The sequence below is a fragment of the Erigeron canadensis genome, chromosome 1, assembly GCF_010389155.1.
Source record: "Erigeron canadensis isolate Cc75 chromosome 1, C_canadensis_v1, whole genome shotgun sequence".
In the NCBI taxonomy this organism is placed as follows: Eukaryota; Viridiplantae; Streptophyta; class Magnoliopsida; order Asterales; family Asteraceae; genus Erigeron; species Erigeron canadensis.
This window is the reverse complement of record NC_057761.1, coordinates 52,036,257-52,059,392: the sequence shown is the minus strand read 5'-3', so window position 1 is coordinate 52,059,392 and position 23,136 is coordinate 52,036,257. Positions and strand designations below refer to the sequence as shown.

General features: G+C 32.9%; 2 protein-coding genes across 3 annotated transcripts; one reads left to right on the top strand and one right to left on the bottom strand.

Moving 5' to 3' along the window:
- The first annotated feature begins 8,448 nt into the window (after positions 1 to 8,448).
- Positions 8,449 to 11,858, top strand: LOC122583420 (probable receptor-like protein kinase At1g80640). Its single transcript, XM_043755826.1, has 10 exons — positions 8,449 to 8,809; positions 8,893 to 9,075; positions 9,157 to 9,410; positions 9,497 to 9,629; positions 9,740 to 9,803; positions 9,889 to 9,985; positions 10,076 to 10,175; positions 11,090 to 11,208; positions 11,306 to 11,395; positions 11,537 to 11,858. Exons 1-10 carry the CDS (start codon positions 8,671 to 8,673, stop codon positions 11,690 to 11,692), a joined length of 1,335 nt encoding a protein of 444 aa, XP_043611761.1. The 5' UTR covers positions 8,449 to 8,670; the 3' UTR covers positions 11,693 to 11,858.
- Positions 11,859 to 13,025: 1,167 nt separating this feature from the next.
- LOC122604142 (aspartate aminotransferase, chloroplastic) lies at positions 13,026 to 22,853 on the bottom strand. 2 transcript variants are annotated; one of them, XM_043777041.1, is made up of 12 exons: positions 22,701 to 22,853; positions 22,139 to 22,210; positions 21,910 to 21,987; positions 21,027 to 21,221; positions 20,361 to 20,399; positions 20,179 to 20,268; positions 19,980 to 20,088; positions 19,783 to 19,892; positions 19,517 to 19,660; positions 15,886 to 16,052; positions 15,463 to 15,727; positions 13,026 to 13,425 (listed from the first exon to the last, which is right to left on the bottom strand). In XM_043777041.1, exons 2-12 carry the CDS (start codon positions 22,208 to 22,210, stop codon positions 13,294 to 13,296), a joined length of 1,401 nt encoding a protein of 466 aa, XP_043632976.1. In that variant the 5' UTR covers positions 22,701 to 22,853; the 3' UTR covers positions 13,026 to 13,293. The 2 variants fall into 2 exon arrangements, with proteins under 2 accessions (XP_043632976.1, XP_043632983.1); XM_043777048.1 differs by lacking the exon at positions 22,701 to 22,853 and adding an exon at positions 22,585 to 22,602.
- Positions 22,854 to 23,136: the final 283 nt, after the last annotated feature.

Sequence of the window (23,136 nt, the reverse complement as noted above, 5' to 3'; positions counted from 1 at the left end):
CTTCTTCATACAAGTAACCATTTAAGAAGGCAGTCTTAACATCCATTTGCCATATCTCAAAGTCATAGTACGCAACTATGGCTAAGAGAATCCTAATAGCTCTAATGTCCGCAACTGGAGAAAAGGTCTCATCATAGTCAACACCGAAACGTTGAATATAACCTTTCGTCACGAGATGAGCTTTATAGGTGTGTACATTTCCATCCATGTCCGTCTTCTTCTTGAAGATCCACTTACACCCAACAGTTTGAGCATTTTGTGGAAGATCAACCAAGCTCCATACTTGATTGTCTTTCATGGATTTCATTTCCACCTTTGTAGCTTCAAGCCATTTGTCAGATTCCGGATCTGATAATGCAGATTTGAAATGCGGAGGCTCATCGAGATCTCCTAAAACGTTTTCTTCTACCATCAGGCATACGAAGTGGAATCGCTTCATCATCATCGACTTGAGGTTCATCACTTTGAACATTTTTCCCCCCAAGTTGATGTGTAACACCCGGGCTAGAACCCGAAATATCACTGATATTATATAGCACACAGTGGAATTATCGTAGAATATATACTACATGAAAATAAAGGATTCGGGGAATCCAAACCAACATTTAAGGTGCAAGAATGCAAGGTGAACAAGGAGTCATGAATGAGACTAAAAACAAGGCATTACAACTAAGATCATAAGTAACTAAACGAGAACCCTAAATGGACAACGGATCACGGATCATGGTGGTGGTGGTGGTGGTGATGGTGGTTGTATAACTTACACATGTGTAAGTACAATGTAAGTTCTACTTACACATGTGTAAGTCGTGGTGGCGGTGGTCGTCGTCGCCGGAGGATCCTGGTGGTGATCGGAGATGATGGTGTGGTGGTGGTGGGTCGGAGATGATGAAAAATGAATGATTGAGAAGTGTCCTAATGGTCCTTAAAATAAGGAGTCCCTAATTTAACTTTTTCATATATATATATCCATATATATCTATATTACATATTTAAAATTATAGCCCCCTGTTGAAAGTTACACAGGGGGAAATGTCAGAAATGCCCTCACACAAGTTAAAAAAAAAACAAAATACCATGTGAACTAACACCCTGTGCATGCCTATTTCTCTTAAATTCTTATTAAATTATTATCCATATATAGTAATTATTTTTTTTAATTAATTATCAATTCTTTAATTCCTCAAAATCTTTCTTCTTTCACATAATCATGTAAATACAACCATTTTTTGCAACAATATATGAACGACCAGATTTTTTTAAAATATCTTTTCATTGTTTTGATAGTTTGACAATAATTACCATAAACAAAATACACATTATTGTATGATGTTACGTAATTAATTGTCCACACCTACGTTTTTTGGTAATCACAACATGAGAAGCCTGGACCAACGCGGATACCATGCTAGAACTTTTCCATATATATATATATATATATATATATAACACATATTTACAGTTTATTCGTCAATGCGACTGACTTCAACCGTTCAACCCACATTGGCACGATAGGACGCACAAGGATTATCAATAACGAATTATGTTTAAAAATCCCTGTTAAATACGTATTAGTTATGACCGACCTCTTCTTTTCTTACTTGATGTTGATTATTTTGCAATTGGTGGATTAAATGCTAATTAAATAGTACAACTATATATGTATCCTAGTTCCATAAATATTCCTATATATATTGGGTAATGTAGAATGGTTTTCTTGCTTTGTAACATGCATGTTAATATGTTATGTCATTTTTGGGTTCCTTACAATTATAGGATGCACATATATAATTATAGCTTTTATGTATTGAATGTCCGGTTTATACATATAAAAACTACTAGCTATATTCTAATTAATAATTAGCTAGGTACATCCAAAACCCGAAACGAATATCAGAATTTCAATTGCTCACCTTGTATCTCTTTCTTTATCTTGCTCACATTAATATTAGCCAGAAAGAATGTCGTATTTCTTTTTTCTTTTTCTTTTTTTCCTTTGAAAGAATGTCTAAAGAAAAAAATATGGTTAAGGAATGTACTTACGTCCCTCGCTTGTCTGGGATTATTTCTGCCATCATATGGCCTTTTAGAAATTTCACATTGGATTTTTTTTTAATATAAATATATTTAATTATAAGATGTACAGTTGTACACTTTGGAAGCTGGATGTTGTAAAATCATTTTTATAAAATAAAAATGGTTTTGAATGTCACTTTTAACAATAGCAATATTGTTTGGGTATATCAAAATTTTTGACATCACATAAATCTCTTTCTATATCAAATATTTCTACATTAATAACCACTCTGTTATTGTTATATACCGTTATCACCATCATTGATACCACAATACTATTGCATCATGCGGACACATGACACGTAACCAGTCAAAGTAAAAAGGATGAGCTTATTCATTTGAAGTATCAATTTCTTATTATGTTTGGATTTCTTTAGATGACTATACTTTCACGTGGATTATTTTAATAATTAAACAGCGTATAACGGACAACAATTGGCCAACCACAAGTGACGAGTATACCTTATGATATGATGCATAAATATTAGCACGACGTTTTTTTTATATCGAATTAGGTTTGTGACGTGTTTTTCTTTTTCTTTTTATAGAATAAATCAATTATTAATGTGAAAATAGTCCAGCAAAAGATTTAAATCATTGGGAAAACATTGACATCGTAGCCTCACGAAGCAAATAGGAGAATAATAAGGGGGAAGCGGTCATTCTTTCTCCAAAGTTCACTAAATTTTGTCATCATTTATTTGATAAAAACTTTTCAACCTTAATTTTTTTCAAATTTTACCAAACTTTCCTAATCACTTGCGTCAACTTCCTAAAATCTTCACCTCATCAATTCTTTTTCATTTATATTTAACTTCAAAAACTATATAAACTAAAACATAAAACATACATTAAAGACTAAAAAGTAAACATCGGCTAATGATCCACATCTATATAAGTATATATATACATATATAAGTTGTTACGTAGATAAAAAGTATATATATATAAGTTATGACGTAGATAAAAAGTATATATATATATAATTTGTTACACAAATAAAAGTATATGAAACTGAATTATGGGTATGGTCATAACACTTAGTGGTAACAATTAGTGGGTATTTTTCCACCCCAAAACATGCAACATATAGCAAGGACTATGAATATCACCTGTGACGAGCAAATATAACCTCCAAAGGTAAGTGAGCGCAACACCAAAGCTCAACGATTACCACCTACTACGACATCAATTCATTACCAAGTATCACAAGCAATAAGGTTTAACTTTTTAGCTATCATCCATATATGCCCATAAGAATGCTTGTGATGATTTTACATATGAGTTTATATGATTTGCATATAAATGTGAGATTTGTATATGAACTTTTTGAGATTTGCATATAATGAATAAATATACATATGAGAATGCAAATATGAATATGAAACTGAAATATGGATGTGAAGCTCATTGACACGAAATTGGCCACTCAACACACCAAATTAAAGCCCGATTCTTTTTACAAAACTTTATACGAGTATTGTAACACCCCGACAGCGGCGGAAAACTCGGGATGTAAGATATAGCACACGCGCACATGGATGTTACATAGGAATACTAAATGAGTGCATAAATTAGGCATAAATAGTCGATTACATAGTTCAAATAGCAAGATAGAAGTCATCTCACACAATTTCAACCAAGCATTCAAATAAAAGTACGATAAGTTCCCACGCAGGGGAAACGGTTAGGCATATTGCCAACAAGCATAACCAGAGCATGCAAACATCAAAACCTAGTCTGCAGTCTGCTAAGAGTCCCATGCTACCAATCCTAGCCACGATTAGCTTGATTACCTGAAAGGAATACTTAAACGTGTCAACACAAAGGTTGGTGAGTTCGTAGGTTTGTGTATAAACAAGTTGTATGAAAGCGTTTTATGTCGTCACTAGAATTCAAGTATAAAGTAGTATGTAGTGGCTAAAGATCATCTTGCACATAAGTAAGCGAGCACACACAATCCTCAACAGGACCGGCTAATAGTATAAAGCGAGCACACACAATCCTCAACAGGACCGGCTAATAGTATAAAGCGAGCACACACAATCCTCAACAGGACCGGCTAATATGTATAAGCGAGCGCACACAATCCTCAACAGGACCGGCTAATAATGTCACAAGTAGTCAAATAGCCATAGAATAGTAAAAGCAGTTACGGCACATATAAAAGCGTATGTAGTATTCCTTTCACCCCAAAATAAGTAAAGAAAAAGGGGGCTACGAAGACTCACAGTGATCTGCAACAAGCGTAGTTTACAAGCACAGAGTATGAGCACAGATATAAGTAAGATATATCTATTGAATCCAAGTATGTCTTGACGTCAACCTAATCACAAGTTATTGAGCATAGATGAATACATGTATTAGTTTTTGTGATAAATTATTCACTGAGTGGTCCTTGATGAACTGATAATTTGGTCATTTAAAGATCTTTGAACGTTTTGACTCCAAAGTGTTTTACATAAACCAGACTCGAAATGAACATCTTTGAACTCACACATAAGTACTTATCGTAATAATAAGTTGTATGTGCCTTTAGTAATGAACTTTAGTCTTTAGGATCTCAATTCAATCAGTCATAGAACTCGTACTTTGATGATCCAGATAAAACATGTCTTAATTGTACTTTAATTAGGGTTTGCACTTTGTACGTTGTCTTAGATCGAATTATGAACTAGCCTTGGTGTCAATGATCAGCCTTTGAGGTGTTTAATCAAGTGAAAATGTTGTTATGAACTGATTAGGTGATTAAGGATCAAGTGTGGTGTGATATAGAATAAGCTCAAGTTGTTTAAGGAATGAACAAAGTCGTTCTAGGGTTTGGAAGTCAAGATCGTCTTTGTTCTCAAGTCAAGATCGTCTTAGATGTCAAGCCTCAAGATCGTTCTAGCTGTTTGCTCAGGATCGTCCTAGGAGTCTGCTCAAGATCGTTTGAGGTGCAAGGGGGGGGGGGGTCAAGATCGTTTCACAAGATCGTTTCTCAAGATCGTTTTGGCCACCAAGGATGAAGATCGTCCCATTTTAAGGACATGAACAAGTCACAAGATCATTTCACGATCAAGTGTTTGAGCTAAACCAATCCAAAGGATCGGTTACCCATTAAACATTCCAACATAACACAACATCACACAAGAACAAACGAGCACGAAACAAGAATTGAGAAGGCTGCTAGGACGATCTTAACAAGATCGTCCTAAGAGATCGTCTTACGAGATCGTCTTAGTCTCCAGGACGGCTGAAAACAACACTTAATCAATACACGAAGATCCAGATCGATTCCGGGACTTGTTAGAACATCAAACTAGTACATATATACATAATAACACTAACCATTAACACTTTTAACGATTTCAATACCATCTATAACACAAATAAGACGTGGCACATTATGAACAAGTTTTCCCTCATTTTCAAAAATGGGTTTTGTAGATTTAAGCATGTTATGACCCAAATTCGTGCATAAAAAGGTTACTAAACACATTTAGACACAAACCCATTAGCTTTTAACACGTTTTTCATATCAAAAATGGACCAAATCATCAAGAACATAAACTTGAAAAAGTACACTTTTATTTTGATCAAAAACTCAAAATTTGTTGTTGTTACCTGAAATTTGATGCTAGAAATATGTTTTGATTATCACAAGAAAGCTAAAAGTACAAGAAATTTTGGTTTAACAACCCAAAATCAAGAGATGGATTTTGTGTGTGAAAATGGTGGCTGCAAGAGTGTTTTAGAGAGAGAGAGGTGAGATGAAGAAGATGGAAGAATGAGTTTCTCTCTCTAAGATCTTCTATTTATAGGTTTCCAATATTAAATGAACCTAACAAATGTAGGGACTATTTGTGAACACTTTTGGACTAGAACTTCCTTAAATACGATCGTTTACGACTCAAAATCTAGTATTTTATCGTATTAAATTATAAACTCGTCATATAATTCTAAGGTTTAAGATCGAATTGACCTACATGTGAGCATATATCTTAAGTCTAAAGCACGTCTAGAACTTTGATGAAATTTGTGGGTTTTATTTACTACATTTCTAAGACGGTTGTTACAAGTATAATTAAGAAAAATATCAATTCATTTCAACCCACTTTCAAAATCGCAAAACCTTTTTTTCAAACCCTAAATTTAAATTGACTCCTACAAAAACTTAATGATTTGCCCAAGCTAGACACTAATTAAACATCATTTTTGGTTACACAACATAAAACAAGGAAAATTATGTCCATTTTCTAACCACATGCTTGTCAAAGAGAAAACCCCTCTTTTGATTTAAAGTTTTTAATCCTAACCCTATATTTTTAAGGATTTTGACCAATATATCAAAATATCTAGTAACTAAGACATACAATAACATAAATCAAGTATTTATAAAGTAAAAGCACTTACCAAAATCTCCTTGAAGCAAGAAATCCGTAACTGAAGCAAAGAGGAAAAATAAACACTTGAAGTGGAAGAAAAACTTAAACTTTTGATGATGATTATTTTTATTAACAAAATTTTGGTGATTTCTTGACCACCCTAATGATTAAGTCCGAAAACATTAAAGAAGTTAAGAAGATGAAGATAATAAAATGGTGTTCTTGCAAAAATCTATAGAAGAAAAAGAAGATTAGAGAGATAAATGAGTATGTAAGAGAGAAAGGAGATAAGAAGATAAGGAATGAGTGGGAGTGAGAGAGCCAAAAATATAGTAATGTAGGAATGTGGGGCCGGTTTTAGGGATAAGAAAATAAGTGGATTTTTAGTCCACTAAAGTCACACAAATAGCTAGTTACCTTGACACAAGTATAAATGTATAATGTAAATGCGTAAAGACATAGATTACACTAACGCCCTCAAACATTTATTTCTTAAACATAATTTCTTACAAGTTTAACAAATAATAATTTTTATTAGTCTACGAGTTAGAAGTCACGAGTATTACACCGCCCCACTTTCTTTTCTAGCCAATCAACGCGCGTCTCCATCCTCTTTCTACTTCTCTTTCCCTCAGTGAACATCCCCGAAATTCACACACACTCTCTCTCTCTCTCTTCTGGTAAAGAGCTGGTGGCGGTGTTACCGAGTGACGCCGCTTGGCAAACTCGTTTACTGCCTCCCACTTCCTCCCCCAAACACTTTGATATAAAGATCAATGATAAAAATGGGGATGAGGTCGATTATGTATACCAAAAAGTTATGATAAAGTAACGAAAATCCATACAAATATACTCAGGCTTACTCATTCAGACAATTGGCAGTTGCCATTATTTAATACTCGTATTATGCAAAATAACAAGTTTATTTTCGCATCTTGAAGTTTATGATTACATTTTTAAGTCATTATTAATGAAAAGTAAAAAAAAAATCTTAAAATTAAATAGTTTGTGATCTTTTATATGTTTGGCAATACTGACATAACTGAATACTTGAAGATTTATTTGACCCGAGACCTAGATTTAAACAGTCAAGTTGTCAACCCGTTTACTTATTTTACAATATATTTAACCATGGATATGAATAAGATACTGTCATATCCATCTACATCTATTTATTTTTTTAAACATTTAAATATATTTTTATTTAAAAAATGGCATCTATTTATATCCATATTCAAGGAATAAAATGAGTATCTAATGGATTTTTTTAACTTATTTTTAGGGTTTGCTAAATACAGCTTAAGGGTTGTGTTTAAAGTGCATAAATTGTTTGTACATTTACCATGAAAATCAGGGAGCGGACTTTTAATATGGAAGGTACAAGTTTTTTTATGCATGTTAAATACAGCTCTAAATTTAGCATTTCCCCTTATTTTTATAACAAAAATGTGTAATAAAAATCATGATTCACAAGATTTTTAGATTTGTTCAAATTAAATTAATTTTTATCGATATTTATTCCATTAAATATTTAAATTCACTCTACATCCAATATTTATCTATTTAGTGTTATTCATATTCACTAATAACGGGTCAAATCAGGATGTTTATTGAATCCGATTACGATTATCTATACTCCTTTATAAAGCAAATTAGCTATAAGTCATTAAGAACCTGATAAGTCTAAAATGTCCCTTACCTTAATACATCTTTCTATACTCACCTCTACAGTTAGACTAAACTATCCCCGAATCTATCTCATTCTTAAAACAACAATCCGTCGCAATGCACGAGTATTATGGTCGTTATTTTTGGATGGGTCGGTTTAAGTTTGAGAACTATTGGTCGGTTCACAGTTATCAAACTTTTTTCTTGTCAGAAATAAATTTATACTTTAACAATCTTTCCTTTTAAGATGAGTAAGAGAAATATCTTTATCAAAGGTTTAGCCCATAGCTGATAGCCATCTTCTTCTTTCGTTATTCTGGCTATGTATATCAAAATTCTCTATCTTGAAAAGAGAAGTACTAAAATTTAGCTATATAGCTGTTGTCTCCTCATCACCTAAAACAAACCACTTAACACCAAAAGAAATTTTCACATATTCAATCCAAAAAATCAGTATTCATTTTCCAACACCTTTACAACACTTCCATTCCTCTCAATTTCTCATGCCTTCTTATTAAATATATATACACACATACATACATAGATATACAGATAAAGCATGAAACTTTTCTTGGCTTTTCTACTAATCTTGAATTCAAATTTTCAAATTACCACCATTTATGCAAGACCCACAAATCTTTTTCACACATCTTTTCATGAAATTGCCCCAATCCCTTCAATGCCCAATATCTCTCAAGGTACACTTTCTTTATTATTATGTTATTATTTTTTGGTTATGATCTTTGTAAAGATTTGTTAACAAAGTTGAAAACTTTATCAGGAACTCAAGTTGGTAATAGCCCAACCCCAAGCCAACAGCAATCACATTCAAATAAAAAGCTTGTTATAGGCCTCATTGCAGCTTCGTCATTCACGGGTCTCATTTTATTGCCTTTAACTTGTTTGTTAATATGCTGCAGAAAGAAAATATTCAAATCCAGAAAATTTGGCTCAAAAAAATTAGGTAATTATCATTACCCACTAAATTTTAAGTAAAGGGGTTTGTTTATTGATTACTGTATAATTTTTTGTTTTGTTTCTGAAGATTCATTAAGAGGGCTTCCATTGAGTTCATTCATTAGCAGAACTAATAGTACTTTCAAACCCAATAGCCAAAGGCCATCAGTAGATGTTATGGAATACGAGTTACTAAAAACCGCAACAAATGATTTCCAGGAAAGTGAAATATTAGGCTCTGGTGGATTCGGGTGTGTGTATAAAGGTCAACTGGATGATAAGTCATTCGTTGCTGTTAAACGACTAGATAATCAGACTCGAGATGCCCTTAAAGAGTTTCAGGTTACTTTAGTTTTCCCTTTGATAATTCGTGATCACTTGATCATCAAGGTTCGATTTTTAATGGTTTGTGATTCGGGGTTTTGCAGACAGAAGTTGATATATTGAGTAGAGTTCAACATCCAAACATAATTAACTTATTGGGATATTGTGTTCATAATGAAACCAAGTTACTTGTTTATGAACTAATGGAAAATGGTTCTTTAGACTCTCAGTTACACGGTAAGCCATTTTTTTGACCCCATTTAAATCTTTTCGCAACCATAACTTTTACCAAATTTGCATTGAAGTTTGTGTGTTTTGAGAATTTAATTTGAGTGTTTTCCTCATAGGGCCTGCGAGTGGATCCAATTTAACATGGCATTGCAGGATGAAAATTGCACTAGATACAGCAAGGTTAGACTCCTTTCTCAAGCTTTTAATGTTCTTATATTAATGAGATTTCATTCTTTTATTAACTTGTTTTTGGGTTTTTACTCAGAGGATTGGAGTATTTACATGAACACTGCAAACCATCTGTAATTCACAGAGACTTAAAAACATCTAATATCCTTCTCGATTCAAAATTCAACGCTAAGGTATTAGTTTGCACTATATATAAACATGAGTGTATAATGCATTTTATCTCATTCTCTAACTATACTCGATTCTGGTCATTTTCCATATAGCTTGCAGACTTTGGTCTTGCCGTTACAGAAGGGGCAAATAGTAAAAACATCAAGCTCTCAGGGACATTGGGTTACGTAGCTCCAGAGTATCTTTTAGACGGTATACTCAACTAATCTTTAACTACGACTTAATGTCTTATGTTATAAATCTGTGTTATAGGAGAAGGGTTAAGACAAAAGCAATTTCTTTTTTATGTGAGCAAATTTAGGAAGGCTTACAGTGTCTGATGCATCCTTTTTGAAACCTTGATGAACCAATTATTTTTGGTGCATCTGTATAAAGGCACACCAAAGTGAAAAATTAGAAAGAAAAGAAGTTGTATCAGACAAGTTTCATTTTCAAAATCTTTCTTACACTTTCTACCGTAAGAATGACTTTTCTGTTGTACTTCATGTGCCTTTTGTAATGAAAAAGGTAGATTTTCACAATTGCCCGAATAATGCCTCATTTTTTTTTCCATCTAATTAGTTGGAAAGAAGAAGCCAAAATTATTTATAATTTATATATTGCCTTTAAATGCAAAATCCATATCTGTGGAGCCTAGTTTTGAATTCCAGAATAAGCATACAACTCCTTTTACATGTGCTACAAGTTTCTTTTTGCTCTGGCTTTGAGAATCTAAGGTTTTGCAAAAGTGGGTGGTCTTTTTAATTCACATGTAACTACTTTAAGTGCATCAATGCTTTAACTTGTAAAGTTCATGAAAACAGGATTTATTTCTCATCTTTTTTGTATGTACATTTCTTTATGTGTATTTATTTCTTGGGTCATGTTTCTATAATGTCAAAAAGATAGATATGGTCCATGAAATACAATGCAGCAATGGCTGTAGTACCCAAAAATCATAAAATGGTGACCATAAAAAGTTTCTAGTAATGTTTAATTTTTGGGTCATGTTTATATAATGTTGAGAAATATTTTACAGTTTTCAAATTTTGAAACAAATTCTTAAAACAACGCAAACTCGAGTGTGTTATTTTCTTTTGATTATAAAGTTAATTACTTGTTGCCAGGAAAACTGACGGATAAAAGTGACGTCTATGCTTTTGGAGTAGTACTTTTAGAGCTTCTACTCAGAAGACGGCCTGTTGAAAAACTTACATCATCCGAGTGTCAATCTATCGTCACATGGGTTCGTCTTTTTGCTTGTTAATAAAACGATTTATTGGCTCTAAATGATACGATTCTCTAAATTTTTTGAAACTATAATTGTTCATAATTTCTTGCAGGCTATGCCACAATTAACAGACAGATCAAAACTTCCGAATGCCATTGATCCTGTGATCAGGGATACAATGGATCTCAAACACCTTTATCAAGTACGTTAACCGCAATTTATACATGAATGATTGAATGAGTACAAACCACCAATGCACTATAATCAAACTATTCCATTTGGTTTCAATACAGTAATTTCAATATGCTCTTTGTACTAAAGAAAGTCGAAATGTGGTGTGTAGGTAGCTGCTGTGGCTGTGTTGTGCGTTCAACCTGAACCAAGCTACCGTCCACTGATAACTGACGTTTTACATTCTCTAGTTCCTCTGGTGCCTATTGAACTAGGGGGGACTTTACGAGTAGGAGAAATCAAGGTTGCTGCAACACTTGAACCGTAAATTTTGTTTTTGGTTTTCGTATTTAAGCAAGCTTCACAACTTGATTTAACATAGTTGTGATCTCGTGATTATATCAGTTAAATCATTTTTGTTTGGATTTAGTTAACATGCTAAATACTAAATTAATATAACAAACAATGATAAATATACTTTTTGGTGTTTTTGACACCTGTTATATAATAATGCCATTAGAATAGTTTAAACTTTGATGAAACGTCATATCCATAGCCATACAAAAGAAAAAAGGTTCATGACAATTTAATATTTGGAAGTTGGTATTTGTTGACAGATGAATCTAACCCTTACCTAGCAATTTCATTTCAAGTGACACTTGAACCGACGAATTAACTATTCATTTATTGTTTTTGGTTGCATTTTAATTTAAACATAAAAACTAAAAGACCAAACATAGATAGACATAGACATAGAAACCAAAGAGAAAACCACATGTTAACTATATGAATAATGTTAAGACTTTATGCTGCCCAACTTGATTATTTAAATCTATCTATATCGACAACATATCTACAAGAGTAGTTAGTATAGTTAGTAATGGGATGTCATGGCATTTGATAATATTTATCCGATGACCTACTTGATGGATTTCCGTTTCTTCACAACTACTTCCAACATCTTATCAGTTAGACGTCATCTATTTCATTTTAAATATCTAATCATAAATCGTCCGGAAATATTATCTTAGTTGCAAAAAGTAAACGATCCATAACAAGTTTATACCTTGATCTCCACGGTTAATCAAGAAATGTTTGTTAGCTTCACCACCAATGCATTTAAGCTTCTCGGGTTATTGAAGGCTACCATGTACATATAATTCAAAACATACCATTCTTTTAAAACATGCACTAAAATGTTGAACTAATAATGTATGCATAAACGTTGTGCCAAATTCACCTAACTACTACGATACTTCTCACATATGAAGACGGTTACAGGTTCAAAACTTGCCAAAGGCAAGTGGAGAAACTATTGTGATCCCATGTGTGAAAATGATAATTTACTGAGCATGATAACTATCCAGTGTGCGCTCTGGGTACCAAAACGGTACATGGGACCAGAAGGTTCTCACCCGTTTACCCTTTTCTTACTACGATACTTACTTGAAGTATTTTTCGGTTGTTGATACTAAGCGCTAAACCATCCAGATGACTCGGTTAAAGTGTCGGTAACAAAAGTCAATTAACTGGAACACCCAATATTCGGTTGATGACGCAATATTCGAAGCCATAGATGACATCATGATAACAATACAATATGTTTACTCGCTGTATTTATGAAAGAAAAAGTAAGAATAAATTTATACAAAAAAATGATATGAATGGATAAAACCCTGGGAAATTTCCAATTAATACTCCGAGAGACCTCAGTCCATCTTGCATCTAAAAAGTCCAACATACTTTTCCCCAACCCAAAGGGAATAGATAGTACCTGTATGGCTGTATATGACTTCAACTACAAAGGGTTTTTCTCAAAAGAAGAAGTTACATTATTACAATGCTTCTGCAAAATTATATCGCGACAGAATGAAATTGGATACCCTGCCGATTATCGATGCTATTTCTTAAACTTTTGGTGGTGATTTTCTAACTGACATTGTGGTAAGAATCGATGATGGCATCAGCCAGATACTCGCATTTTGCAGCAGATAACCCAGCCAATGATATTCTTCCGTCTTTTGTCATGTAAATGTGCCATTTATCAGTCATATTATCGCTCTGGAAACAAATAGAATTGAACTGTTAAGAGCTTGGCCAGAATAACAAAACAAACTGCTAGCAAGATCAGGAAACGATATCAACTTCCATAAACCGATCATCAAAAATCTGAGCATTAGGTTTACAATATAACAATGGACCAAAAATTTGTAATCATCTCATCAGAATATACGTTATAATAGTTGACTATATTCGAAAAGACATTTTTATCTGGAAAATGCATGTCGGTGGGGCATATATGTAGTTGACATGCCCTCGCTGATACTCCATATGCCCCCCAAAACATGCAATGTTTGACTGGACATAGAGGAAAGATATGATAAAAATGTTTCACTATAGATCAACATGTCCAAAAATACCTTAAATATGGATATAAATAATAAGATCCATGAACTTGTAGAAACTGTTAGTAACAAAAAAAACTAAATTGTGAACGAAAACTTACCAACAAAGGAAATGCAACATTTTTTTATGAAAGCAGAATAGAAAGTGCTGCATTTTCTAGCGAAGGGAGTAGTTCTGAAGGTATTGCTAATTTTACTTTACAACTGTCCTGTCCCATAATTGATGGACAAGATACGTAAGGTGTTAAATTCTCTGACCCATTTACTAATGAATGACTTGATTCAGGCTTTATTTTCAGTTATTATCTGAAATAGCTCCAAAGAAGGGGGTCAAATGAGTTATATGTTGGTCAAAGTCTTACTCCATAACAGTGATATTATGGATTTTGGAGAAAATTTCACTAGATCACCATATGGTTTGTCATTTTATCAATTTTCGCCCCTGTACTATTTTTTATTATTACATCACCCTATGATGACTTTTTGTATCATTACATCACCCTCCGTCCACATGCTGTTTGTATCTCTCCGTTACCCCTCTCATGTGCATATCACGTGAGGGTATTTACGTCTATTGCCACCCACTTTCTTCTTCCTCTCCCTTTACCTACTTTTTTCTTCAATATGCATAATTCATACAACAATAAAAACATACATCTATATCTCTATTTATCATTCACAAAAATTAAATTTACAAACTACTAAATCAATCCTAAACTTTGGTCTAAATCACGTCAAATCTCATTTTTTTTTAATCCTCTTAGGTTTAGCTTCAAGCCCAAAGGACCATCAGAACTACCACCGCCTGCCACCACCGTCACAACCCTCCACCGCCTCCAAAACACCACCACAGCACCACCACCACCATTAGAGCCTAACCCACCTTGGAAAAACCCCATGCCCGTCGATGTATACATATGTATATGTGTTTTTCCGAAATCAAATTAAATCATATAATATATATATATATATCTGGAAATCGACCAGATATATGTTGCTTCTTTAGTTTTTACTTATTGTTATTGTTATTGTTATTGTTATTGTTATTGTTATTGTTATTGTTATTGTTATTAGTTTTGTTGAAATCTTATCTGAATGAAACAAAAGATTTTGTGTCAAAAAGGATTTAATATTTTAGGGATTTTGTTCAGTGACTTGTTTAATTTATAAAAATTGTAATGATTTGTTTTCATAATCTTAAGTTGATGAGTTTTCTTTGAGATTATGAAAAGAAAAGCAAATGAGGAAGAAGAAGATAAGTGATAAACATACGAAAATGCCCTCATGTGCATTGCACATGAGGGGCTTAACGGAGTGTCACTAACGTCTGTTAGGGTGAAGGGTGCCTAATGAAGCAAAAAGTCACTACAGGGTGATGCAATAATAAAAAAAAGTACGGGGGAGAAAATTGATAAAATGGCAAACCACAAGGTGATGTAATGAAATTTTCTCTTGTTTTTGTCACTAGCAACTTACTTATTTATGTTAGTATAAAAAATGAAGATAAAAAGCTTTTCGCTGGGTCAAACTAAGACCTGTAGTATAAATTGAAAAGCATTACAGCCTAAACTAATTTTGACATGTTACCCAACCTGCTCATACTGCCATGTCTAAAATCCTACATTCAGAAAATATTTATATGGCATGACCGATTGACCGCATGAGGAATAATATTTTGGTTAAGAGACTGTACCTGAGCTTTGTTTAGACCGGTAAAAGAAAACATGCCAATCTGCTTAAGAACAAAAGACCAGTCCTTTCCGCTCTTGTCCTTAGCAGAGAGATTATTGTACAACTTTTGCCTCACACTTTTGATTCTTCCAGCCATCATTTCCATTTCCTCTTTCCACTCGTTAAAGAAATCTGGATTTCCTACAACATTAGCAACAATACGAGCCCCGTGAACGGGAGGATTTGAGTACATTGGCCTGGCAATTCTTTTCAATTGGCTCTTCACCCTGTACACCAAATTGCATTTACACAAGTTAGGTAGCTGTATGCTAGTCATGTTTCTAACATTTAACTTTGTATGTGGATAAAGATCAAGGGATGTTATATGAAATCTGGTATTATACAAGGAACCAAATAAAATGCAGAAGAAAATTGAGATATATACCTCACAGCTGCATCAGCTGATGAGCATAAAACATTAATTGCCCCAACCCTCTCGGCATAAAGACCAAGATTTTTACTGTATGATTGTGCAACTAGAAGCTCCATTCCACGTGCAGCAAACAACCTAACAGAAGACGCATCTTCATCAAGACTTCCACTAGCGAATCCCTGCATAATAATGAGGCTAAATACTTTCTTCATTGTGAAATGTCCTGTAAGATTAATTATTCCCTTGTGAAAAGATCACATTTATGGATTTAGGAGGTGTTTATGTTAGTTTATTTGTTGAGCTTATGCTTATTAAGGCTAATAAGCCAATATAAAAAAGCTCCACATCTTTGGATTTTAAAATCAGGCTTTTAAGCCAAATAGCCTCTTGGAGATCTATATCAGAGGTGGCTTAATAGCAGGGCCAGGTAAGTTGGATGACAAGTCAACGGGGTGACATTCTATATGAATCAAACTAGTCAGTTGGAGCAACCCTGGAAGAATTTTTTTTTGTTCATTTCCTTCTCAAAATTATGAATAATATTTATTGAGTTAAATTATAACCCTGATTTGTAAAATAACGATCTAACTTCTTTAAAAACAGAGTTATAAGATTTTAAGCATTTGAAAACACACTAGTTGACTTTTGACCTGATCAAACCACTTGAGCTGTTTCCCTTTTGATACAAGTTTACTGTTTACCTGGTTAATTCTGTTCTGGATAAAGTAGAACCCCCACTTTTTAGGAAAATAGTTCAAAAATGTCAGCTCTCACATTAATCTAGTTCTTCTACACAGTAAATTGACATTCCTTTATTCAGATTTCAAGCATCAAAATACCTCTATCCAGTATATAGTTAACTGCAGTAACGAACGTTTTCTACATCAAAGTATTCTTTATGGTCAATTTACATGTGAATAATAGATTTCATCTAACACGCATATATCATATATGAACCCTTTTTCTTCAGAAGGATAATATGTAACTATACAGGGTTGAAATGTTGTTCAGCATATAAGTATTGACTGTTAATACTTTCATCAAGTGATGCTTGCTTTCTTTTCTAAGAATTGTTAAAGAACAAACACAGCTTTAACTATAAATATATGTGCGTGTGTGTGTGTGTGAAATGTTCATTTGAAAGCTAAATTTTTCGTGAAAACTAGCCAAAACACATTGTGATCTGAATTTAACACAATGTGTTTTAATTGTGTTTTTTAAAAACACATTATCAAAAACACAATGTGCTTTTTTTTTGTGTAATCTAAAAACACATTGTGCTAAGTTTTAAATCACATTATGTTTTTGATAGCGCGTGAAAATCAGAAAATTGTTCAAACACACTGTGATATGAACTTAACACAATGTGTTTTCTAAAAAAAAAACACAATAGTTCATATCACAGTGTGTTTTGACTAATTTTATATTTTTGACGAAAATTTTAATTTTCAAATGATCACAACCCATCTATCTATAATATAACTAAAAGAGGGGGTTGGGGGTACACTTTGGCACCCCTAATCCCCCTCCTTTAGCCTAATCCTCCATCCTTATTAATCCTCTAATTTTTTAATATAAATCTAAATTAATTTACACTTTTTGGTTTTCCATCACCAATTTACACTTTAACCCCAATCTAAAACAATTAATTTACACTTTTTGGTTTTCCATCACCAATTTACACTCTAACCCAATTTAAAAATAATTAACTTACACTTTTTGATTTTCCATCACCATTTTACACTTTAACCCAATTTAAAAATAATTAATTATACTTTTTGGTTTTCCATCACCAATTTACATTTAAAAATAATTAATTTACACTTTTTGGTTTTCCATCACCAATTTACAATTTCACCCAATTTAAAAATGATTAATTTACACTTTTCGGTTTTATTGGTAATCTATAACATAACTCACGTACGACAACAAAAAAAAAGCCACAATCAACTACAAAAGGGTTTTTCTTTTTATATACTTTGCACATAATTAATCATTATTATTATTTTGTAACATTGAATTCTTATGTTATTGTTATTATTATTTCTTTTAATTTAGTTTGAGGTTCGTTATGGTTTTTTCTTCAACAACAAAAAATATGACCACATTAGTTCATCTCGAAGATCTTAAGCCAACACATGTTAACCATCATTTACGACTCCGTGTTGTGCATGTATGGACTGTTTCGGAGTGGAACAACCCGAAGAAAATCAAAACGTTCGAGATGGTCTTTGTTGATGAATTGATATGTATTTTTCAAATTATATAGTTGACACTTTTAGAATATAAGAAACTATAAATTTTTCATTTAACTAAAGTTGAAAAAAATAGGTAAACTGGAATCAATATTTATATGGAGTTAATTTTCGTATGTTTCTTTTTTAGCTTTCATATTGATTAAGTTGTGATATATGACTTAACTAATCTAAATATTATATATTAAATTTTGTATTTGTAACCTATATTAACTCTTAGGATTTACGATTATATCTTTCTATAACCTTTTAGATATAAAGTCTAAATTTGCTAGGTTTCTGATTACTTTAATATATTGACTTTAATTATTTTGATATCGTTTTGAAAGTAGCTCATTAATGGTGTATACTTAAGATTTACGATTATATCTTTCTATAAGCTTTTAGATAAAAAGTCAAATTTTTCCTATGAGTAAGATTATGATTATTTTAATATATTGACTATGATTATTTTGAATCTGTTTTGAAACTAGCTCATTAATGGTGTAATTTTTTAGCCGTTGTTACAGGGAAAATGCTACATATTGAGATGTTGAATGTTTTAGTATGATTATTTAGCATGGTGGAACAATTCATCATTTTAGTTTGTGTATGACAGATATACCTCGGATCTTATAAAAAGTATGATATCAATTTTAAATAATACCTTTAGATAAAACCCTTTGATCCACATTATGTTTAGGATTTAACACAACGGGAGATGGCTTTGCAAGGTTTTTGGCTCGACTCTTTTTTTTATCAAAAATTTGTTTCCCTATCTTTCTTGCATTAGCCGATAAAATCATTTGATCGACGTTTGGAATGTCCTTGGTTAGGTTCCTTTTTTCAACTGAATAATTATCCTGGATCTATATGCAAAGATGTTTATTCGATTCTTATGGTTAATTTGTTTGGGGTTTATTTTTTTAAATTGGATTAAATACATAGAAACACACTAACAGAACTTACCAATTTTTTCCATGTTTTTTTTGCTATTTGCAGGGCACTATCATACATGGCTCGGTCAATGGTGAATGGACGGAAAATTTTAGGAGTATTTTGACCGATGGAGTGGCTATTCAGTTAGCAAATTTCCAAGTTGATTTCGATATATCTATTTAATATATTTGAATTCCAATTTTTTAGCTTTGATTAATATATTTTGAGACCACCCGTCCATTGGACGGGCCTGAACACTAGTATATATATATATGATATGCTTCAAACTTTTCAAGAAAGCAAAGTAAATTTATCCACAGTATAATTGGGACAAGTAGAATGAAACGGTTGCAGATAAATAAATTCCAAACTGACAATTGGAAGAATGGCTGGTATATATCTACTTTTAAAGACTTGAAAAGATAAGCATTAACGTAAAAAGGGAAGCCCATGAAAGAGAAAGAAAAAACCTGATAAGCAACATCAAAAAATGATATATGGTTCTTCTCTTGAATGACATCGGCAATTTTCTCCCACTGTTCAGGAGTTGGATCAATGCCAGTTGGGTTGTGAGCACACCCATGAAGAAGCACAAAGGATCCTTCGGGAGCTGCCTGAATACATAAATTTGATTATAGTTTCAGATACTTATATCGAACATAAATGGCATAGAGTAGTTGAGATGAAAATGAAATTTAATGGCACACAATTAACGAAATAGTAGACATCATGTTACTTTTATGTCTGCAATCATCCCATCAAAATCTAGGCCGACTGTTTTTGGATCATAGTACCGGTACTCGGACCAAGGAACTCTAGCATCATTGAAAATATTCTTGTGATTACCTGCATACGTGATTTATTCCGAATCATTTACTGAACATATTTACTGAACCATAAAACGTATTACTGAACAAAGAGTAGAATCTGCACCCCATGTTGGAGATGATATTAAAACTTTAGCTCCAGGGAAGTATCGCTCAATTAGTGCCGCAGCAACTCTAAGGGACCCAGTCCCTGATAGACCTTGAATGGTGGCAACCTGCATTTTATAGAGAAAAAAGCTTGATGAATATAAAAAACATGAATCGTTAATCTTCTAATTCAAAAACAGCTCCGTTCTTAATCATACTCTTTGTTCATGAAGGACTGAATTATCTGCTCCAAACAACAACTCAGCTGTGGCTTTGTTGAATGCAGCCAAACCTTCAATCGGAAGATACTGCATTTGGTAAACCGGGTAAAAGAGATCCATCAAAAAGTAATAACAACATTGATTCCCTCCAATAAAACTCTTTGAGCATTAAAAAGTACCTCTTTGTTTTCACCCCTTTCCAGCATTAGATTCTCAGCCTACAACATAAAATATTCCAGCATTATATGTCATCCTTAATTTAAGCAAATAAAGCTCTAGGTATTCAAACTTGTGACTCTTATCAACTAGAGGCGAGAGCCCAAAAAAGGTATAGGGCATTTAGGTGAAAAGTGTTGATCCAAGATGGATGGGACAGTTACGGGTCAAAACATGTACCTTTTGGTATGGATTAATACAGGTCAGACTGGGTTAATCCGCAGCCCTATCTGGCTATATCTTTAATTTTTGAAAGGTAAGTCAAATACAGAGTACTTTCGCTAAGTGATTAGTAAGTCAAATAAACTTTTACAAAAAAAATATATATATTTAGGTTAATAATAATATAAAGTTTTTAATAAAGTGACGGAAGGTTTAATGCATTAAATATACACAACAGACAACTTTCAACCTGTTCAACCTATTTTACCAGAATAATTCTATTGACCCTGTTTGACCCTTTTAAAGATAGAACATAAAACATTACTTGGATCGTCCGACCCCCATCTTGACCGAAAGAATATGCGTTGAGGAAATTGACCAGTCTATAGTAGAAGTGTTGAAACCACCACCTCTAGAAGAAAAGATATGAGTCAATGCTAATAACACAAAGAAGAGAGGTGTATCACCTTTTTGACAACTTTGAGCACATATGGCTGGAGTTCTTCAGTACGATATGCTCCAACACCAAGGTTGAGCTTCATATCACTTGTGTCAGCTTTGAACGCTTCAGAAACTCCAAGAATGGGGTCGGCAGGAGCCATTGTTATGTTATCAAATCGTGAAGTGTTGACAGCTACAGCCATGGTTATTCGACCATTCGACTGCATATTTGATTTACAGCTTAATATCAGATCAAATTAAAGGTAGCAGGGACAAGATCATTTGTCACGAGAGGCCAATGTCGCTTTCTCACCAGATTATAAAACTGAGTTAAACTCTTAGCATACAGTTTTGTTAGAGAACAACATAACATTCTACACCCAATAAGATCGAGTTTACTTGAATAATTACTTAGGTACAAATGAACATTCTTCTAAAGGTCAAAATCCCTAAAGTATATTTTTTATCAGGATAAGATTTTGTTGCCATTCTAGTCTTCCACAATAAGTATCATATAGAGGCGGACATTTACCCCACCTCACTCCATTCCGCAGACAACAATTTACACCCTTGGAGTGTTGGTATATAGAACATTAATATATGTTTATTAGCAAAGACAACTTAAGCATAATCTTGCTACAATGTGGCACTAACGAGAAGAATAGAAGTCTACAACCATTAGCAAACAATTTCAATAGAAAAACAACAAAGGCCCTCATGCAAAACTTGTTACGGCATTGCAAATAATGCTTGTATCTCTTGCAAACTTTGATGATGTAATAAAAAGCATATAACAAATATCATCCAATACAGACACAAGGACACAAACGGAAAAAAAAAAAAAAAAAATCTCCTTTACACACGCAATTTTCAAAAAAAAAGGCATATACAGAAAATACTAATAAATACCTTTTTGTTCATAGAAAGAGGTTGTTTTTCCTTTCCAAAGAAAGCGTTTTTAAACGAGCTTCCAGACTTAGTTTTGTCCTGATCAATCAACAAAACAAGCATTCTTACCATACTCTAGTACTTCAAAAATCTTTATACAATTAAACTATATGGTGAACAAGTTTTGATCTTTTCAACAGTTTCTTTATAGGTTCTATGAACCCAGAAACAAAAGCTAACCAAGGCATACCTTGCACTTGTCTTGGAAAGACACGACAGCTGACGGAAAGGCTGACGGAAACGAAAGTATCACCGAAGCCATCTGAATTATAAATTTATACATAAAACCAATTTTAACATTATAAAAGCTGGTTTACATGAAACACATACAAGTAAAAAGATTTCAAGTTTGTTTATACGAAACAATTCGATCAGCAATCTATTTATAGCAGACAGCCAGACAAACAAGATTCTGTAAAACCTTAAAGATGACAAATTTTTTACAAGTACAAATATCACAATTTGCATTTACTTAGTGCTGTATAACTAGTTATTATTACTATACCACACTTAACTACCACAAAATTGAGAGCTAAAGTGAAGTGATCAAATTAAATTTCGCATACTATTACTATATTTGTTGATTGAAAAAAAAAAAAGAGAGTTAGAAATAGAATAAGAAATGTTGTTACAAACCCTTAAAAAGTGGAGTTAGAGATTGGATAATAAACAGAAATGATAATTAGTGGGACATGTGAGATATAGATGCAATATATAAGAGAAAGAGAATGAGAGAGATAAAGAGAGGTTGCCTGTAAGGAAGTGAGGGGATTGGGGGCGGAGAGTGTGAGAGGGTGGAATTTGGGTAACGGCGATCAAACAAGCGATGTGATCGAGAGAGTCGATAAAGAATGGGATACAAAGTGTCACACTCTTTCTTATATCTGATCTTGGATTTTCTGGTGTTTCAGATTGCTTAACTTTGTTTTTTCTTTTTCTTTTAGAAAAATTCATTACATCATCCTATGATTTATTATTTTATCAATTTTAGCTTTTGTATTTTTTATTATTATTATTACATCACCCTGGTGAGTTTTTGCTTCATTAAAAACCCCTCATTTTAACATCTGTTTATATGTCTCCATTAACCCTCTCATGTGCAATGCACATGAGGATATGTTAGTCTTTTTATCATTAAAAAATCTTATCTTCTTCCTAGTTCTTTCACCTGCTTTTTAATTCACATCT

What these genes read in the sequence shown, in the direction of transcription:
- LOC122604142 (XM_043777041.1), bottom strand. Translation starts at nt 22,210, where the DNA reads ATGGCTTCGGTGATACTTTCGTTTCCGTCAGCCTTTCCGTCAGCTGTC. An exon ending in GGATGATTGCAGACATAAAA is followed by an intron (nt 19,661 to 19,782) that starts GTAACATGATGT and finishes TTATGTATTCAG; the next exon opens with GCAGCTCCCGAAGGATCCTT. An exon ending in CCGGTCTAAACAAAGCTCAG is followed by an intron (nt 13,426 to 15,462) that starts GTACAGTCTCTT and finishes ATTTGTTTCCAG; the next exon opens with AGCGATAATATGACTGATAA.
- LOC122583420 (XM_043755826.1), top strand. Translation starts at nt 8,671, where the DNA reads ATGAAACTTTTCTTGGCTTTTCTACTAATCTTGAATTCAAATTTTCAA. An exon ending in ATTTGGCTCAAAAAAATTAG is followed by an intron (nt 9,076 to 9,156) that starts GTAATTATCATT and finishes TTGTTTCTGAAG; the next exon opens with ATTCATTAAGAGGGCTTCCA. An exon ending in TCCAGAGTATCTTTTAGACG is followed by an intron (nt 10,176 to 11,089) that starts GTATACTCAACT and finishes ACTTGTTGCCAG; the next exon opens with GAAAACTGACGGATAAAAGT.